At 42.3% G+C, this 21,343-nt stretch overlaps 1 protein-coding gene across 3 annotated transcripts in view; it reads left to right on the forward strand.

The window, feature by feature from the left end:
* Nucleotides 1-21,343, forward strand: part of SOAT1 (sterol O-acyltransferase 1) — a 1,410,727-nt gene that overhangs the window by 991,380 nt on the left and 398,004 nt on the right. For all 3 annotated transcript variants that reach the window (XM_044085246.1, XM_044085245.1, XM_044085244.1), the window contains exons 8-9: nucleotides 1,676-1,754; nucleotides 13,798-13,879. In XM_044085246.1, the coding sequence (XP_043941181.1) occupies nucleotides 1,676-1,754; nucleotides 13,798-13,879 (161 nt within the window). The remainder of the gene's footprint in view (nucleotides 1-1,675; nucleotides 1,755-13,797; nucleotides 13,880-21,343) is intronic.

Raw genomic sequence — 21,343 nt, forward strand, 5'->3', positions numbered from 1 at the left:
GCTTTCTGAAGATGATTCGTTTTTCTAGTCTTTTGAGTGCCAGAAATATTCCTGGAGTTGAAGCCTCAAGTAAGGCTTAACATTATACTTGTTTATTACTTAAGTAGGGTTGAACAGACTTGACCCCATCTGCATACAATAAAGTGATCAACGTGGGAGTAGAACCTGTAGATCCTGTGGTTTTCTTTCTAGCTGACCCCATGATGAGGGGTCTGAGTATCCTAATGCTCTGACTTGCATGATTGAACCACATCCTGTTACTTCTCCTGTGTCAAAAGAGTGCTCTGGTGGTCTTCTAGAAATTGAGCAGTCGAGAGTATGGTTATGCCCATGTTTTGTTTCCTCTCAGTAGGGTGAGACATGGATGGCTAATGGATGTTTGGTATTCTTCCACCCCCCCCCCCCCAATTCACTTTAATCCCTCACTCTGTTTACGGACTTGTGCAAAGATTTTTTTATTATTTTTAATTTTTTTTTTTAATTAAATGTTCGTCTTTTTAGATTCTTGTCTGGGTAGTAGGGATTTGGGAAATCCGTTTTCATCTGAGAACATGACTGCTGCAGTAATCCTGTTTGGCCATCTGATGCCACATTAGAACCTTTAAGAATCCTGCAAGATGCCAGTTAAAAAAAAATCTGTTTTTATCGAGTACATATTATTCTTAGTCTTTTGGCCTCTTTGCTGATGTGCTGTATTTCATGTGCCACTTTCACTCTGACTTTAGTTACTCACTAGTTTTTTCTCTGCAGCTTACTGGGATTTAGTGAACAGTTGGACTTCAAAGCATCAGCAGGTGAAACGGTTTTGAAGAGGTTCTTCTCGGGCCTTCACTGAAAAAACTCATTTTTGTAGTGAAAGTTAAGCTTTATGATCAGCATGCTATTTAATACGTCCTTTAGCCCAGCTGATTCATCGGATATGCATTCTGGATTACCCTCTTTAGTAGCGGTCATCTTGGCTCATTCTCTTTGAGTCACAGTTCTTTTCAAGTGGTCCATTCAGTGCAGAAAATCTTAGTGACACGCAAATAACTTACCATGTCAACTGATTTTAGAGAGGGCTGTTTGCACTTAGCATCTTTATTTTAGAGAAAAACACACACACACACACACACACACACACACACACACACACACACACACACACACACACACGCGCAGACACATGCGGGCAAACACACACATGCGCACGCGCCCACCAGCCCTGTATCTTGATGCTTCTGCTATTAAACTGTTTGCATCAGCAGTTTTCTATAAATAATCGACAAGTAAAACTGTAGTCTTGTCCCCTTATTGTTTTACTGTGAGTTTTGGAACATTAAGTGAATCCGAAGGTGAGAGTGTAAGACCTGTATGTCCTTTGAGCATTCGTGCTTCTTAACCCAGATAGACCAGAAGTAGTAGGTAGTCCTGTGCGTGGCAACTTCTTAGTTATAGAAAGCCACCTGAGAGGGCATTAGGAGGAGTCAGCAAAGTGCTCATTCATTTACAGACGACCCTTTTCAGTGAGCAGGTGATGTAGTTATAACTGTTGTTTCTTGAAATGGTTCCACCATTTTTGTCACATGATGCTAAAAAAGTGTTTTTAGAAAACAAAACCGCTACTGATGGATGATGGATATCATTTTACTGAACAGTGTCACTTGTATCACCTTTATTTCTTGTTTCTTCATAGGTTCGACTGATCATGAAAGCCCATTCCTTTGTACGAGAAAATTCTTCTCGTGTGATCTTGGCTTCTAAAGAGAGTAGTGGTGAGTGGCATGTAAACTGTTGATGTACAATCAGAAAAACTGACAGCCAAGTACAGCACTTGTGGGTATTTGAGTACTTATAATAACATGTTCATTTGTATTTCCTCCTATGACAGTTTCCTATTTCAAGTTTAGGTTCTCCAGTCACAAGGCAGCTGAAGCCGCCATGGCCCAAGAGTCACTGGCTAGATGTTTATGCCACTTGGGATGGCAGACGTCTCATACTTTGTTTTCCAAGTTTAATGCCACTGTCCCATGAATCTGGACCCTGGTTTAACTTGTTTCTTTATGTAGTTGTACTGCCTATTGGAGTGTTCATTTTTGCAATTTTTGTTTCTTTTAAAGAGCTTGTGTTTTGTCTGCAATATACAAACTAGAATTAAAGGCCTACATTACAGATTAACGACAGTAATGACTCCAAGCCTGTGCAGTGCAAGTTCATTTAAATCCGAGCACTCCAAGGTTATGTGGACGTGAAAAATCAGTGTACCTTCTGTGTTTTTCACCGAGTTTGTGGGAGCTTACCATCCTAGTTAACTTTACTTTGAAACTATGACTGTTTTAAACAATACAGACCTTCTAATTAAAGGTTATACCATATCACATCCGTTCCCAGACCTGTAAAACATGTTCCTTTGAGCCCAGACACATGAAACTATCTGCATGAGTATATGATGGATTGCTGTGCCAATACTTGAAGCATAGTTTTATGCAAGTGTGTAAAATAACCAACTGAAACAAATGTTTTTGCTGGGGTCATCCCCTTCAGCACCCCCTCTTCCTACTGTGGAGTTGCTGCATCTCTGAGAAAGAGCAGTATTGTAAAAAGAAGGTATCTGTTGCTCTGTTTTGGACACGCTGTGATCCTGGTGAGAGAACAGCAACAAAAGCTCTTTGCTGTAATATATACTGAGTGAATTCATATGATCATGGTACATCCCTAAATACCCAAACAAAGTAACCCAACTTATCAGTACAAAAAGGGAAATGGGGTCACAGGTTCATACTAGGCATACCTCTCAATCTCTGGGAAATGGGGTCACAGGTTCATACTAGGCATACCTCTCAATCTCTTAGTGCAAGAAATCTGGACAGAGACAAAAATGATGAGGGGGGGGCAGAGGCCTCAAGATAGGGAGATATGTTAAATATTGCTGTTACTAATTTAAAAAAATGCTGGAATAACAGGTTTTGCATTAACTTGCATTTTCAGAAGGATATCAAGCCTGAAACTCAAACATCTGTCATTAGTGACTTCAGTCCTCCGTGAATTGCCAAAAAAAACCCACACATTTTATGAGGAACGGGCCAAAATTCTGGACATTTGAGAGAGGTATGATACTAGGTTATTGATCCAGTGGCCTGTTTTTAGCCTAGTAGTGATCTCGGCCATTTATCAAGTCATGTAGTGATGGCCTTAAAGCCACCCAAAGGAGTTTCCATGCCTGCTTCCCCTTGGTCTTCTATCCCACTCAAGAGGCCCAGAGAGCAGGACTCCTTTAAAGAAAAATTGAATTCTGGGGCAGAATCTTTGGCATATTCCTTCTGCCTTAGATTATGGCTCTGAGTTTGTTCTGATGTGGTTCAAAGGCGTGGAAAGCACCCAAACCATGCAGGGCTATAATGCCTAGGAATTGGATTCTGGGGCAGAATCTTTGGCATATTCCTCTCAGATTCCTTCTGCCTTAGATTATGGCTCTGAGTTGGTTCTGACAAGGTTCAAAGGTGTGGAAAGCACTCCAATCATGCAGGGCTACGGTGCCTTAAGTACTTTTAGATCACAGACTGAGCATGAAAGAACCAAAGGAGGAGGTTATCTTATCTTGATTAAAGATAAGTACACCTTGAGACTGGTCAAACAGCATGACTTTCTTGAGCTGCTCTATGTCCAGTTAACTATAGGCAAAGCCTTCTACCACATCATAGCTAGCTATAGCTCCCTTACCATGAAACAGGAAAAGTATGCCTTATACCTGGACTTACTGGAGTCACTTGCCATACTGCCCAACAACTTACTCATGGGTGATTTTAATTATCCTACCATCGACTCGGAAACACACACAACCACAAACATGGTGGCTCAGAGGTTCTTGGACTTTGTCATTGTCTGGAACAGCTAGTCAGCACCCCCAGAACAGGCACAAATGTCCTGGACGTAGTACTCCCTAACTTGGGAGAGCATTGCACCCCCCCAATGTGATGTTCTCCCTGGTAAGATTGGAAAATAAATCAGTCTCATTCGATGTAATTATAAGACCAGATACCCTGTCAAGCTCAAAAACGCTTAAGAATTTTTCTGAGACAAACTACCTCCTACTGAGTGATGGTGTAAGAAGTTTCAAAGCCCCCTCGAAGGCAGATAGCATGGACTCCTATGCAAAGGTGTACACCAGTACTTAAGCAGTTGTATAGAATTAGGAGTACCTAACTGGATTAAAACCAGGCTTGCCGAGAAAACAAGCCACCCTGGTGGACCCCTAATATAAACAGGCTGTACAACAAGAGAAAGAAACTAATGTCCAGGAACAAGAAGGGACTGGCTCAACAGAGGAAGAAATCCCTCTTTAGCGTAAACAAACAAATTAGAGATCTTGTCAAGTCCTGCAAAACTAATTATGAAGCAAAAATAGCCTCCCTAGCTAAGAATAATCACAAAGCATCTTCGACTACATCTGAAGTCTAAAACAGAATACCCACCTGTACGCTGAACTGGTTATGAATGGCACCACCATACTCAACTGGTGGTAATAGCTAACCTGCTAGCTGAAAGATTTGGAGGAAACTTCATCCCCCCCGTCCCCTCAGTCACCCCCAAAGTATACCTGCTACCGTTCCTTAGCCTGTTTTCTCAAGAGAGCAGATCATGTCTTTGCTTTCTAAGGCCAAAAACACTGCATCAGCGGGACCAGACAACATCCTAGGCTGCCTTTTAAACTACTTACAAATAACCTAGCAGACCCATTTGGATCCCTGTGTAACCACAGCCTGTGAACTGGCTATGTTCCAGCAGTATGCAGGACAGTAACAGTAATCCCTCTGCACAAAAGGGGACCATCAACCTACACTGGGAATTATAGGCCCATAAGCTTGACTAGCCTCATCTGCAAGGCCATGGAAAGAATCGTTAAGGACATTATTAATAATGACATTGGTAATCTCCATACTCTGGACCCAGCCCAGTTTGGATTTGTTAAAGCTAAATCATACCTGTTAAATGTGGCTGCCTTCTTCGAAAAAGTCACCAAGGCCCTGGATAAGGGAAAGACAGTGCATACCAGCTGTCTTGACCTAGCCAAGGCATTTGACGCAATTTGCCTCTCGGGTATTGTAAAGAAACTTTCTCAATTGGGAATTAACTCCTACATTACCAGATGGGTAGCTGACTGGCTTACCAACAAGGCACATGCTGTCAAAGTAGGTGACTTCACCTCTAGAAAAAGACCAGTCACCAGTGGCATACCATAGAATTTATTTCTCAGAAGTCTAGGCAAATTTGGACAGCCTGTTGCTGACCAGGATTGCTGATGATTGCAAATTGGGAGCAATCAGCGAGTCCCCCAACCATGTTAATACTGCATATAGGGTTAATGCAGAGAAATGATTGGTGCCAAAGCCACAGATTAAAGCTAAATGCAAAAAATGCATTATTATTCCCTTTGGGAAAGCTGACATACCTGCTAATTATGTTATAGACAGCATCCCTGTAAGTTTAGACCCAGCGGTACATGATCTAGGTACTCAGGTTGATAGCAATCTGAACTTTGACCACCACGTATCCACAGTAGTAAGGAAATCCTATGTGGCACATCTTGTAAGTAAAAGCAACACATCTAGATCTAAGGATGTTATAATTCCATTCTAACAGCCCTCATCAGATCATTAATTGAGTACAACGCTCCCTTTTGTATGTACCTCACCAGACACCTGCAACAGTTTGGAGAGACCACAGAGGTTTCTCACCAAGAAGTTACAGCGTACACAAAATGAGTTTTACACAGAAAGACTGAAAGCCCTGTCACTGTATTCTGTGTCATACAAATTGCCTGGCTTACAGGGCAGTCTCTGACCAGGACCGGATGGAAATGCTACACATTTGTAAATCAAAGTGGACGAGGGTCACTCACTACAAGGATCTTAACCTAGCCTCTGACATGAACAGGTCATGCTGGAGAGAGAGATGCATCTCCCAGAGACTGCCACTTCTCTGGAACAAGCTTCCAATTTATGTGAAATAGAACCCCTGTCTGACCCTCTTCAGATGTACCCTGGATCAATGGATGCATGACTGCAGATTCACTCCTGGGGTGCCGTCCATGTCCTGGACAGAGGAAATCATTATTAAATACCCACAGTTGTGGATGTCCCCTTTGTTCTTGTACACTGGCACATGTATGGGTATTCTCCAGTCATGTGGGATACTGCTTTGAGTACCCTCAGGGCCATTTCTCCCCTATCTCACCCAGCATCTTTATCATATCTGCTGTGACCTCATCTGAGCCTGCTGCTTTCCCTGACTTCATTTTCCTTAGTGCTAATCTTACTTCTTCTAGGGTGGGCTCCTCTTCTCTCACTGTAGGCTGTTTCTGGGACAGTACAGCTTCTGTGGGTTTTCTTCATTCAGAAGCTGCTGGAAATACTCTTTCCATCTGCCTGTGATGTCCTGTGGATTGGTGAGCAGGTTGTTGCTGGCATCCCTTATGAAGGGTGCCTGACTATCTTCTTTACCTTTCTGTCTTTGCCTTGCAACCTGATATAGTTTCTTTGTACCACCTACTGAGTCACTTTCTAGGTTCATAGGTAGGTTTGCAGGTAGGTACTAGGCTATTAGCCCTAGGGCCTATGTAAGCCTAGCCAAAAAGGTACCCTGGCTTTCGCCACCCAGGAAAATTATTTTCCTGTGCCCCTGTCGAGCAGAGCCACGTAAGTGATCCCTGGGGTAAATTTCCTATTTCCCATACAATCATCAAGATTTTTCTTGGAGTGCTAATGAGGAGCTCTGTTTGACATAGATAGGTAGTCTGTTCCAGAGTATGGGAAGTCTCTGGGACAGGAATCTATCCCTCCAGCATGTTCTGTTTATTGTGGTGACAAGGTTTAGGTCCCTAGAGCATGTAGCTTGGAGGGATTGGGATTTCTTTAAGTGGAGCATGTCCAACAGCTCTGGGTTTGACATAGCTTTGTATGTTAGGCAGAGATCGCCTCTAAATAGGCGATATGCGACGGAGTAAAGCTGGAGTTTTCTGAGACGGTCTGTGTAGGGCATCTGTGTGAGGCCAGTAATCCTCTTTGTGAGGTATTTCTGTGGCCTTTCCAGTTGTAGATGTCTTGTGAGGTACATACCAAAAGGGGCATTGTACTCTATAATGGGTATAATGAGTGATGAGTAGAGGGGAGCAATGACCTAGAAGTTGGTACAGTGCCTCCGATGCCCTATTCTTTGCTATTGCAACTCCTTTCTTAGCTTCTTTGTTAGGCAACCAGTACTCCTTCCTAGCCTGGTTGTTTTTTTTCTATTTTTTTTGCACTCCTTCTATTTTGATCACTTCCTGGACTTCTGCATTCCACCAAAAGCTTTCCTTATGTACCTTATTTGCATACCTTACTTGGCCACATATCTGTTCTGTAGTCCTAACACATACTGTTTTGGGGCACTGCCATTCTTCAACGCCACCTCTTTTTGGGGTGCTACAGCCCTGAGTAATTTCTCGAGTTGCTGTACTTGCTCACCAGCCAATGTCCAGGTCTTCAGCCTAACTACCAACAATTGGGGCAACTTAGGATAAGTATGATTAGGCTTGTAAGGGCTGTAGGGGGTTAGCCTAGTAACGTGCTGTGAACCTGAGGAGGAAGATTCTGTTAGCCCAAACTCTCCCTTGGAAGGACTCTCTTTTGGGGATACTAGTTCTTGTATGTTAGACTGTTTTAAAGGTGACTGCTCTCAGGTTTCTGATATTCATAAGAGGTATTATGAGCTCCTGCAGGTGGAGTCACCTGAGGCCTCTGCTGTACTTCCAGTCTTGGCTGGCCTTCTGGATACTTTTTCAGCAGCCTCACTGTCCCTGGATTTTAAACTTACAGCTCCTAAGAAACCTGATAGATTTTACAAGGTGCCGGATGAAAGTTTCTCTACAAATGTCCTTCTGTGGTGTGTGTGCATCTCTTCTGACAAACTCTCTAAATTTTTACCTTCTACTAAACTACTCCCTTCAGACAAGGACAATAGAGCTATGAAACTGCTAGGGAAGAAGGTATAAACTGGTGCCACTTTGGCCTTTTGGGCTATTAATTACCAGACCCATATGACCAAGTATGTTTTAGCCCTTCTTTCTCAGGCTTCCCAGGCTATCAGACCTTCCTGATTCTGAAGGGAAGGCCTCGACCCTGTCTTTACTGGGTTCTACCTCTCCAGTAGCTCACTGGTCTATTAACTGTTGTGATGCAGCTGATGCCTCCTTTAGGGCTGCTGCGTTTGGTTCTGTTTTGAGGCGGTACTCTTGGCTTCACCTCCAGCCCTTGCCTGATGATGTTCTGGCTAAACTGTTGGATGCGTCTTTTGATCTGCTGCTGGGCTTTTTTACATATCTCCATGTTAAGTGTAAGGCCTTGCAGGAATTGAAGCATATTTTTGTGTCCTATATTCCTAAATTCCAGAGGAACTATCTGTCTAAATTTGCCTTTGTGTGCAGACAGCCTCTCCTGCCTCCCAAAAGTAAGAAGGATTCTAGGGAAGGCATTTTATTCCAGAATGTTTCTGGTTCTCAGGAAGGAAGGCACCCGGAGGCCCATTCTGGCCATTTCTCAGCTCAGTACCTTCCTGAAGGTCACTTCCTTTTGGATGTTATCCCATTAGTCCCAGTTTCCTCTTCTTCTTCCCCAGGCTTTCCTAGTCTGCCTAGAACTCAAGGATGCTTATCCTTACATCGCTGTTCATCCCCTTTTCAGGAAGTTTTTGTGTTTCTTCCTTGCATTTTCAGTTCTCTACTTTACAATTTGGCCTTTCTGCTGCCCCAAGGGTAATCACCAAATGCTTCACTCCTGTGATTGCTTTTTGCAGCATGAGAGGGGTTCAAACTTTTCCTTGTTTGGATGACTTGCTCATTCAGGCTTCGTCCTCCAAGGTGGTGTTTTAGCACCTCCAGTATACTATTTGTCTCTTACAAAGCCTGGGCTTTATTGTAGCATTCCAGAAATCCATCCTGGTTCCTTCTCAGGATTATGTATTTCTTGGTTGCAGGCTCCAGATCATTCCTATGCTGGCTTCCTGCCTCCTCCCAAGGCTGTCTCTCTCAGTACCTTTTTTCCTCTGGTTTCAGTTATGGCCAGGGTATTTCTCAGGGCACTAGGATTCTTGACCTTCATCATTCCTATGTTTCCTGTAGCCAGACTTCATATGAGAAAACTGCAGTTGTTCCTAAAGTCACTATGGCTCCAACACTGTCATCCTCTGGACTTTATAGTTCCTCTTCCATGCCTCAAGATCGAGCTTCAGTGGTGGGTTTATCAGCTGTCTGTCAACCTGGGACTTTCTTTTCGGCTCCCAGACTCCTCTCAAGAACTTCTCTTGGATGCCTCAGACATGGGTGGGGAGCCTCTTTAGGTTCCTTCTAGGTCCATGGTCTCTGGCCTGTACATCAGATGTTGGACCACATCAACATCAAGAAGATGAGAGCTGTCCTTTTTGCCCTTTAGGCTTTTCATTCCGTCTGTCTTCCAGGGCTTCTCAAAATCTTCAGACAGTACCACAGTGATGTGGTATATCAACAAGAAAGGGGTGACACGGTCCTACCTTTTTTTTGTAGGCTAGCTCTTCAGGTTTGGGATCCAGCTGTCCAGTATCAAGTAACTCTTTAAGCAGTGTACATCTTTTTTGTAGGCTAGCTCTTCAGGTTTGGATTTAGCTGTCCAGTATCAAGTGACTCTTCAAGCTGTGTACATCCCTTCAGAGCAGAATGTAGGGGCAGACTCCTTGAGCAGGTCCAAAACGCAGGCTCACAAATGGATGCTTCACAGAAATCTGTTTGTGGGCATTGTCCATCAGTGGGGTACTCCTTGGGTAGATCTTTTTGCCTCCCTTTTCATTAGACAGCTTCCTCTATTTTATACCAGAGTCCCAAGTCCTTTAGCTTGGGAGGCGGACACCCTATCATCTTCTTTGAAGGGGATGTTTATCTATGCTTCTCCGCCCCTTCCTCTGATTCCGAGGCTTCTGCTCAAGATAGAGCAGGACTCCCCCAAAATCTTGTAGACTCCCTTTTGGCCCAGACAACATTGGTTCCTCCTTCTGCACCTTGCCAGGGACGATCATCACAAGTTACCTTACAGGGTGGACCTAGTTACACAAGACAAAGGGTCTCTGATCCATCCTCACTCGTCCACTCTTCAGCTGACATTGTGGGTGATCAGATTTTGATCCCTTTTAGGCACCTTTTCTCCGAGGATGTGCTTAAGGTTCTGCTGGAGGCCAGAATTCCATTACCAGGAAATCCTATATCCAGATGGAAGAGATTGTTTTGTTTGGTGCCTTGCTCATAACTAGGATCCACTTTCTGTGGAGATCCTTCTGATTGTCCCCTATTTGTGTGAACTGCTCCATGCTGGGTTAGCATATTCTTCTGTTAAAGCTCACCTTTCACCTATTTCTGCTTGTCTGCCATTAACTCCTCCTGTGGCCACAAGGTTTGAGGTGAAGCAATTTCTTGAAGGCATTCTTCATATCAGGCCTACCAGGAAGCCTGTTCCACCTGTCTAAGACCTTCATTTTGCTCCTTTTGAGCCTGCAGCTTCAGCTTCCTTACAGCATTGTGCATGGAAGACTGTTCTTCTTTTTGCCGTTTCTTCAGCTGTGACTGTGTCTGACGTCCTGGCCCTTATGGCTGTTCCTCCTTTTTTAGTTTCCATAGGAACAAAGTGTTTCTTTGTACTAAACCTTCTTTATGTCTAAGGTGGTTAATGAATTGTCTCTTAATCAGTCTAGTAATTTGACCTCCTTTTTTCCTTCTCTGCTGTCTGCTATTGAGAAGTTTCTTCACACCTTGGATTTGCATAGACAAATCAGATATTATTTAGATAAGATTAAGGTCATTTGCAAGTCTGAGCAACTTTTTGTTTTCTTCTGTGATCTCTGTTTGGCTGCTTCTAAACAAAGAATCTCCTCTTGGATCTCTGAGGCCATTTCTTTCGTGGCAAAACCGTTTATGCCTCTGTTAAGGCTCATTCTGTCAGGCCTGTGGCTTCCTCTGGTGCTTTTTTCAAAGGACTGGATACCAGTTCCATCCCTGAGGCTGCTACTTGGACCTCTGTCCATACCTTTACTGAGCTTTACAAATTGGATGTTGTTTCCAGAGCAAGAGCTGCCCTTGCCAGAGCTGTCATGCATGAGTTTCTTGAGGGCACTGCTGGGACTTTCTCCTTCCTTGTTTCCTCTTGAGCTTTTGTACTGTCCCTTAGGTAAAGAATACTGCAACACTGATATGTAAAGACATGGTACAGTTGGGTAAGATCTTACCATAACAGTAGATGTCCTTTGCACTGTTGCAGTGTTCTCTCCGTCCCTCCTCCCCTTCTGCTCTGTTTTCCTTTTCTGGATGCACATGTTCCTCCTATTTCCTTGGCCTGTTGTTCCTCCTGGGACTTTTCAGTTCTGAGATATGCATGTCTGTATGTCACCTTTATGCCATACACCTTGTGTGGAGAGAATACATGTGAGATTCCCTGCAGTCTGACAAATCCATATTGAATGTCTTCTGTCTTGTGACTTACACTATTTAAGTTAAAATCAAGGAACAAGTAACTAAATTAGATGTTTTGAATAAAATGCTAGTGCAGTAGCTTTCAGAAAAGTCCAAGAGTTGTATAGCCAAGATGACAGAACAGCCTTCTATCAAAAAAAAAGATGTGCAGAATAAAGCATTAAAGGTGAAACCATATACAGAGTCAGGCATCTGTGGACAGCAGTTCATTAATAGCATTAAATACATTGAAATATATAGAAAACTGTAAGTGCAGGTTATACACTGACCATTTCTCACACAACTTGCCTTGGATTTTCCCCTCAAGTAGTAAATGAATGCTGGGCAGCAGTTACAGAAACAGATGGTAAAAGAGAGAAAAGTAAATAATCTGTTCAGTGGTGTCAGGAGTAACAGACCGATTGTCATTGCCTTAGCTGGTGACAGTGACATAGAACACCATCTTGTATAATAGGAAGTATTAGATGTGAATTTAGTAACTGAACTGAAGTGCTTATATAACTGCTTCCATCTGTTTCATCTACATGAAACCATCGTAACATACTTCTAAAATAAAGACCTTTAGAACTGGATTATCATTGAAAGTAAAGTGTATATGCCAAAGGTCATCGGGAGTCTAATTGTCTAGGGAGCCCAGCAACTTCTGTAAGACAATAATTACGTTGTACTGGGCAGTAGTATTGTTACCCATCATGACGCATCATTGTGACAGCAAGCTACCACCTTCTGCATTCGTTTAAAATGCTGGTGATGTTTGAGTGGCTGAGGGTGATCACAGTATGCAGTTTGGTGCAGTAAAATTCAGTGTTTTGGATTCGTTTGGTATGTTGATTTTTAAAAATCAAAAAATTTGGTTGTGTTGTTGCCTCACAGCAAGAGGTTCTCCGGTTCGATTCTCGGTTGGGGTGCCTTCTATGTGGAGTCTGTATGTCCTCCCTCCATTCATGTGGGTTTCCTCTGGGTGTTCTGGTTTCCTCCCTTATTGTAAAGGCATGCGTCTGGAGTGTTTCTTCCTGGGCCTCTGCTGAAAATTGTCTTTGTTCCAAGTCAGACTTTCTCGGTAAACAAATGTTAAATAAATAAAACAAAAATGACTTGCATACTGTACACATACACGTTTGTCATCCTCAGTCAACTTTTACTGTTATTGTCACAGAAGTGAAGTGAAGTGAGGACTCCGCTGCTTCCTGCATGCGTCCTGTTGCAGTTGGGAAGCAGCATACTATGTAATGCAACACATACTCGCATGCACATCAACGCATGCATGCATATGCACTCACTTACATGCACACGTGTGCACACACTCATGCATGCAAACAGACACACGCACATATGCATGCACACACACACATGTGCGCGCACCCACATGCACACATATGTACACACACACACACACACACACACACACACGCACACACACACGCACACACACACACACACACACACACACACACACACACACACACACACACACACACACACACACAAGCAGTAGAGTACAGCTGACTTCCCAGTCTGCAGTGTATGCACTGGAAACAATTAATGCCTCAGCTGTTTGTTTCGAAAGGCATGACTGATGAATATGTGCAACTGTCTGTAGTTCAAAGAATGTTTTCGTTAAAAATTAATTATTGTACTTGCAGACACAAAAGCGGCAAATGGGCAGCAGAGTGGCATGCGTGGGCACTGACGTTTCCTGTGCAGATACCATGCAGATAGGAAGCAGTTAAGGTGCTTGGCTACAAGGCACTCTAAGTTCAGTGCGTATGTGTCTGTGTGTGTGTGACTGTGTGTGTCTGTGTGTGTGTGTGTGTGTGTGTGTGTGTCTGTGTGTGTGTGTGTCTGTGTGTCTGCTTGTCTGTGTGCGTGCGTGTGTGTGCATGCAACACAGATGCTGCTCTCTTAATTTCTCTGTTAAATCATAACTGGTTGTCACACAGACTGATGCATATCTTTTAAGTGGTAATAACCTTTAGTTGATGCTGGTTTTTGTTCTATTTGAACCTATATTTTTGAGTAGCTTCTTTTTGTATGTCCGTCTGCCAAGCTGTCTAAATTTGCCTTGATCTTTAGAATTATGAAATGTTTTATGTTTTTACTTTTTTACATTTGCATTGCTTAGATAAAAAAAAAAAACACTTTCAAATAATTTCCAAAGTAATGTGTACTGATGGCAGCATCTTTGATGAACTACTTAAATGCTCTCATTTTATTAACGTTTACTTAACTACTTTTTCTATATACATATACATTTTGACTGCATGTCTGATAATTGTTTAACTCTTCTCTTTCAGTCAGCCCACCTGTTCCACAGTTGTCGCAGTATCTTTATTTTCTGTTCGTTCCCACACTTGTTTATCGAGACACCTACCCCAGGTGAGTTTGTATACAGGTCAACAACACTATGGTATAAGGCCATAAAGGGAGGTAAGGTGACCTTTGAACTTCCTGATCCGTCAGTGTGACCAAATAGTTTGGAATACTGGGGCTCTTTAATTACTGTCATAGCAACAGAAAATCCATTTTGTTTGTTATGCCAGTTATGTCATCCTACGCAAGAACAGATTATGAGGTGGTACCTTGCTTTGATAAAGGTTTTTATACATCTTTGGGGATGCTGTGCATTCTATTCCAATTAAACTACTTTTCATCAGGAAAGAGAAAGACAACTTTAAGAGTTTTCCCTACCCAATTGCAAAGCTTCTTTCCAGTCTCTGATTAGAAGGGAAGGTGATAGGACAGGAATAAAATCTATTTTCATTTCTTAATCAGGTAGTTAAGTTGGTTCAATGAATCATTTTTAGTCACAGCCTGGAATTGCAACTATTAAATTGTAAAAATAAGGCAATATATTATAAAATTAACAAACACGGAGACATTCAAGCAGGAGTAATACATTTTTCAAGGTTCAGTAAAATATTGCAACAGTACAAGGGTAAAGGATAAACATGTACAGTAAGTATAAACGTTTTCAGAATTAGAGTAGGAGCTACAAAACAAAATGCAAAGCAGAAACTAGGAATGAGGACCGAGCGGGTAAGAAAGAAGTCGCTAGTACAAGTCCAAGCAGAGGAGGATGTCGTAACGTAGGACTGTGTCCTTTAATGTATGTTGGTAAACATACAGGGAGGGACGGCTAAAGGAATGTGAGAACGACGAACGGTAGTGGGAGGGATGGTGGGATGCAGCTTGGGGTGGGAGGAGGAGGGAGTAAAGGAGTAGAGATGGGGAGGTCGGAGGGTCTGGGCGAGGGGAAATGTTTCCTTCATGGCTGTATAAGATCAGAGTGAGTCTCTAAAGCAGATAGGAATAGGATGACATTATAATTTGGGTGGGAGAGAGTCTCCGCTAACAGGCAAGTTTATAGAATTCCCTTTCTGTATAAAGAGGGTAAATTTGGGTTTGTTTTAGAGATTATATTGTGACTTGTTGGCCCCAGAGAATAGGAACAGAGGTTTTATGAGATCTTGATGTTGGGGAGGGGGCATTATATTCATAATTATGTAAAGCATGTAGGTAAGTGAGGCGCTCCTTCCACAACTGTCATTGAAAGACTGTTTGTTTCAGAAGGTGAAAGTGATGAATTCTGTGATTTGGTTATTTTCTGTGCTAAATGTAACACACCAAATGTTTGATTTTTATAGCTTGTCATGACCCTCTTCTGCAGCTTCATTTTCCCTCTCAGTATCTGTGTCTGAGGTGTAACATGAGCTGTATATTCTTCTATTTTTCTTTAGCTAATTGGAAATAAATGATGTACTTCCCTTTCTAGGCAAAAGTGGATATGTTAAGTATTGTATTTAACATCAGTAACTTAATAACACCCTGATGAAGGGTTCATGCAAGCTCAAAAGCTGGAGTATCTGCAAAACCTAAGTTGTTCCAGTAAAAGGTATTAAAACACGGTTGTGTTCTTGTGTCCTTATGCTGTCTGTTAGTGGACCAACACAGCAGTTCTTTAATTTTTTCCTTGATTTGGGAGGATAACCATTACATATTTTATTAAATGTTACCTGCATACTTTGTATATTTGTGGAAATGGCTGCAGCGTGTTAGAAGTGTATGCTTGAACTCTGAAGGGAGTAGACTGTATAGTTGATAGGAGAGTTCAGCACATGGAAACAGGAAATGCTTTAAAGTATTTGTAACAAGACAGGTGAGATCAGAGTACCTCAAGGACCTGCAATTTGGAGGAGAGAGGAGCTTGCAGGTCTGTGAGAAATGTCAAAGAGCATGATGCTAGTTTTAGAATACAGCGGGAGCTTGCTGTCATGGAGCCATTTATATTGAGTCAGAATGAAACTGGTCTTGAATCATAAGGGTCTCGTCACCTTTTTGAAGGAAGATTTTGTCTGCTTGTATCACAAGCTAAGGGTAAGAGGATTACTGGAGGTACTGGTGACAAAAAGGTAGAACAGAACAGGCCCAAGAATAGAATACCATGGAACACCTGTTTCTAGAATGGCGGTAGAAGAAATGTGGGCCTGAACTGTATTCATCTCTGTTAGAGATGTAACTGGAAAACCAGGTGATTGCCATCGAGGACCGAGACGTGAATGAGAAGGTGAGAGTAGTTGTGCATTAGTAAGGGTCACAAGAACAAGGGAAGGATATAGACTAAGAACTGGAGGAGTGAATGGGGGAGGAGTGAAGATGAGGTGAGGTGAGGTGAATAACTGGATAAGGAGGTGAGACAGGAAAAGGAGGGAGGATATGGAGATGAGGAGAGGCAGGGAAAAGGAGGAGGATATTGGAATAAGGTGGGGAAAAGGGGGGTATGGGAATAAGTTGGGAGAAAAGGGGATATGGGAATAAGGTGGAGAGTCAGGAAAAAGGGGGAAGATATGGGAATAAGGAGGAGAGATGTGGGTAAGGAAAGCATAAAGAAGATGAAGAGGAGAGGAGTGCATAATGGAGGGGTAACAGGAAAAAGATGGCGGACAAGAATAGAGGATAGGAAGGGGAGAGGTACAGACAACGGAGAAGGTATTAGGGATTCTAATATGTTTTTTACATGACATTGTTAGACTGAAGAGATGCTCCATTTGCAGGCAGCAGGTTCATCAGCACATAACCTCACGTTAGGTTATATTCAGTTGGTTGGTGCACAAAACTCTGAAAACAAAAGAATGAATAAACATGTATCTGAATGCTCATTTGGTTGAAATAATATTTTATAGAATGTGGTTTAGTTATACATAAAGCTGTAATGGAAAAATAAAAAAGTGGAAGCATGTAAGGATGTTTGTGATTTTTAAGATGGCCGTTTGTCTTGATTGTAGAGTTACAGCTGGTACAAATTGCCACCAACAGGTATTCACTGAGTGTAGTGTTAACTGCAGAGTTAGCATATTTACGTAAGGTTAAAGGGTGAGGGGCTAATCCCCCTTCAGAAACATTTGTAACGTGCTTCTTGTTAGTCCCCCCTTCAAAAATATTTTGCGAGGCATGTTGTATTTTACTAATTGCAACTCGATGAAATGAGTTTTCAGTCATTTGGTTTCAGTACTTTTGTGAATTTTGGTTCACCCAAAATATTTGTACTCCTTAACCTGTACAGTAGGTACCAGACCATGTGACATCCACATGCAGCAGGCTAAAGGCACCACTTTTTAGCAATCACTGATCCACGTGGGCCTTTTCCACACCAAACCTGGAGCACCACCTTGTTAGGTACCTTTGCTCAGAGTCATATAGAAGACAAAAGGAGTCTGAGGGAATCAATCCTTTGCAGTAGTGAAAGCAACTTTTAACAACCCTCAAACATAATCATTTTGATCACTGCATTTGCTTAAAGCTATGCAACAATGGTACCCACCCCCTTTCCCATTTTACGTTTGATGGAGATTTTTGTTTTAAGTGTAGAAACTTAATAACAGGATGCTTGTATCCATTCCAAGATGCTGATTTGTGGGCATTGCTTTAGTAGAAACCACTATACCAGTACACTGTTGGCTTTACAGTATTTTAGGATTGTTTTCTGTTTCGTTTATTTGTGTGCAAAGCTTTAAACATGTTATTACGTTAAATAGCAGCACATTTGTCAAAAAGCAGGTTTTTAAAGATGTTTCAGCCCTAGTTCCAACCTTTCATATTTGTCTGTCGCTGTTGTACTGAATAAGACGTACTGTAGATAACTTGTCATCCGCCACATTTTCAGGATGTTGTGAACTGTGAGGAACACCCCTGGACTGAGAATGAAATTAGTCATCTGTGATCGTTGTTCTACCCCGATTAACAAATTCAGATAAACATTTCCCATCCTCTCCTGCTTCTGGAAACGTACATTTTTTTATCTTGGATCTCTCTATGGGACATCTTTGATTACATCTTCGATGGAGACCTGTTAAATTCTCTGTGGGACATATTTTTCAACAAACTTTTTCAGTTTCTTCATAACTTTCCATCCTCATTAGTAACATCAAAAGATGTGGGCTGTTCCTGCTTTTCCCAACAACTGCTGGCTGCTTTTCTGTGGGATCTTACTAATGTCTCACTCTGTACCCCTCTTTAAGAAGATCACTGCCTCGCTGTTTGACAGTAGTAGTTTGTCTAAACTAACCGTCTTTCCCTGTCTGATGTCACATTTTCTGTCAGTAGTTCAGGGGAAGTAGGTATAAACTTATAAGGGACTGGTCCTATAAGTGGATCTGTGTGATATGAGACTTGTAAAGGAATATTCACGTATTCCAAAAAAAAAAAAAGTGTGTGTGTATATATATATATATATATATATATATATATATAATATATATATATATATATATATATATATAGAGAGAGAGATATATATATATGTGTGTGTGTGTGTGTGTGTGTATATATATATATATATATATATATATATATATATATATATATATATATATAGTGTGTGTGTGTGTGTGTATATATATGTGTGTGTGTGTATATGTATATATATATATATATATTGTGTGTGAGCTGCTATTGCTTTCAGCTTTTTTCATAATTTTTTCACAGTTTAGACTGTCGTTTTGGTTTGACCATCAGTTAGTTTAGAACAGAGATCACTTGATGAAATTCCATTTTCTCTTGAAAATCTGTTAAATTCTATATGTGCATACTGTGAAGCATTTTTTATGCCAGCAGGAGTGGCCTAGTGTGTCTCCTTTTCCCATGTGGCTACTTCTTTCTTCCATCAGGGTAAGAGGCATCCTTTAATGACCAAGGCAGGAGTCCTCCTGCCCATTAATTCCCTGACCAGCGAGGCATATCAACCCATTTGTTCCCCTTTTGAAGCAAGAGTCTGGAGCTGAAGAACAGGTTCATAGGCAGGTAATAGGCTGTCTGCCCAAGGGCCTAAGTAAGCCTAGCCAACAAGATTCCCTGGCTTACTCCAACCCAAGAAAGTTATTTTCCTGTGCCCCTGTTGAGCAGAGCCACAGAAGTGATCCCCAGGGTGTATTTCCTATTTCCCAACCACTCATCAAGTGCTAATGAGGAACTTTCCTTGACATAGATGGGTAGCTTGTTCCAGAGTATGAGAAGTCTCTGGGACATGAATCTATCCCTCCAGTATGTCCTGTTTATTGTGGTGACAAGGTTTAGGTCCCTAGAGTGTGTAGCTCGGAGGGATTGCGATTTCTTTAGTTGTAGCATGTCCAACAGCTCTGGGTTTGACATAGCATTATATGTTAGGCAGAGATCACCTTGGAGTAGGCGATATGCTACGGAGTAAAGCTGGAGTTTTTTGAGATGGTCAGTGTAGGACATCTATTTGAGGCCAGTAATCCTCTTTGTGAGGTACTTCTGTGGCCTTTCCAGCTGCTGCAGATGTCTTGAGGTACATTCCAAAAGGGGTGTTGTACTCTATAATGGGTCTAATGAGTGTTTGGTAGAGGGGAACAATGACCTCCTTTTTTTCCTGGATGAAAACCCTTTTGTGATGAGGTGTGCTACATAGAAGGATTTCCTGACTACTGTGGTGATGTGATTATCAAAGGAGAGACAACTGTCCACCTGGGTCCCAAGGTCTGTTATCACACATCTGACATTAAGTAGACTGCTGTCTGTGTGGTAGTTCATGGGTTTAGAGTTTTTACCAAAGGGGATGACAGTGCACGTTTTGGCATTGAGCTTGAGGCCATGGCTGTGACACCAGGCATCTGTCTCAGTGAAGCCCTTCTGTAGGATGTCCACATCATTTGGGGACTCGACTATGGATGTTGTCCGGTCCCATGGATGCTGTATTTTTAGCTTTAGAGAGTGCAGCTTTTACATGCGTAGTTGTGATTACAGGTACTCTGCATTCTTCCCGTATAGATATATGGGCCCTTTAGGGTGTGAGAGGGGGAAAAAGTTGGCACTGAACCGATCTGCCAGGATGTTAGCAATGTCAGTTAGTTCTGCAGTTTTTGTGCCATTGTGCTGTAACTCAGAGCAGATCTGGGTGTTGCCATTGAGATTATTGACATAGCTATAAAATGCTTTGTGGTTGTCCCTAGAATCAGTGGCACTTTTTTCGTAGCTAGCTTTGGAGGATCTTATAAGGGATCTAAGTTTCTTACTGAGGTTGACCAGGGAGCTACTCCACTCATGGGATTTTAATCTCTCTCTTGCAACAGTTTCTTCCTTCTGTTGTAGAGTTTGTTTATGGCAGGGGACCACCAGATTGGCTTCCTTTTTTTTGGAGGATAGCATCTTGGTTCTGTTTGGGATAGCACGATCCATGCACTTGTGTAAGTGCCTATAGAGTGCATTTGTGTAGGATTCAGCATCGTAACTGTATTGTCCATGTGCATGGGTGTCATGAAGTTTACCACTTCTGTCTTAAGAAGCATGAAGTTGGCTTTGGAGAAATTTTGTACCATGGTTTCCTTAATGGAGGGCGGGATGTGGATATCCAGGGTGATTAGCTTATGGTCGGATCTGACCAACGAGGAGTTGACTTCAGGTGTGGAACACCGGTCACTCATGTTGGTAATGACTAGGTCTAGGATATTGTTGCCCCTGGTGGGGGTGTTGATCCAGGGCATTGGAATTTATGAATTCCAGAAAGCGTTGAGAAAAGGAGTTGGCACATGAGTAGTTTTCCCATTTAATGGTCGGTTAGTTGAAATTGCCCATTATTAGGGGTGTTTGAACCCTAATATTTTCCAGTATATCAAGAAAAGAGGAGTGGGAATCCTAGGGCATGGTGGGGGATCTGTAGCAAGCTACAATTTGGATTGCAGTTTTGCGCAGAGTTAGTTGCACTTGGCTATCCTCAGATGCATTATGCTGAGCATCTAGCCTGGAGGTGTGGATATCCTTAATGAATATGGACACACCTCTGCCTTTGGTGTTCTGGTCCAGGTTAGGTGGCCAAAAAGTGTGGTATGAGTTATAGCCTGGTAATGTAGGGGTACTGTCTGGAGCCTTGAACTAGGTCTCAGTCACTGCACAGATATCAGTGTTCTCCATTTTAAGGAGTGCCTCGAGGGAGTGCATTTTGAGATTTAGACTTCTAGCATTGAGTAGCATTACCCTCAGTTTTTGCTTGCCTGTTCCTGTTACGGTGGTGAATTTGTCATTTGAACCTTGCCTAAAAAAGGCAATATAGGGTTGGCAAGAGCCTTAGCCAGTATCCGGAATTCCAGGGGTGACAGGTGCAGGCCATCTCTGGCAAAGCATCGTGGTCTGTCGACCATGTTATCCCAGGCAGACAGATACTGGATCCCCTTAGAGTGACACCAGAAGCTTAGCCAATTGTTGAAGTCAATCATTTTGTCCTTGTACTGCGGTATCATTCTGGGAGATGGCAGGATGCTGCTCAGGGCTAGGGTCATACCTGCCTGGGCTACAAGATCGGAGAGCTCTTCCATGTCTCTCTTCATGTAG

This window comes from Protopterus annectens, chromosome 10.part0 (assembly GCF_019279795.1).
Source record: "Protopterus annectens isolate FY-2018-M chromosome 10.part0, PAN1.0, whole genome shotgun sequence".
In the NCBI taxonomy this organism is placed as follows: domain Eukaryota; kingdom Metazoa; phylum Chordata; order Ceratodontiformes; family Protopteridae; genus Protopterus; species Protopterus annectens.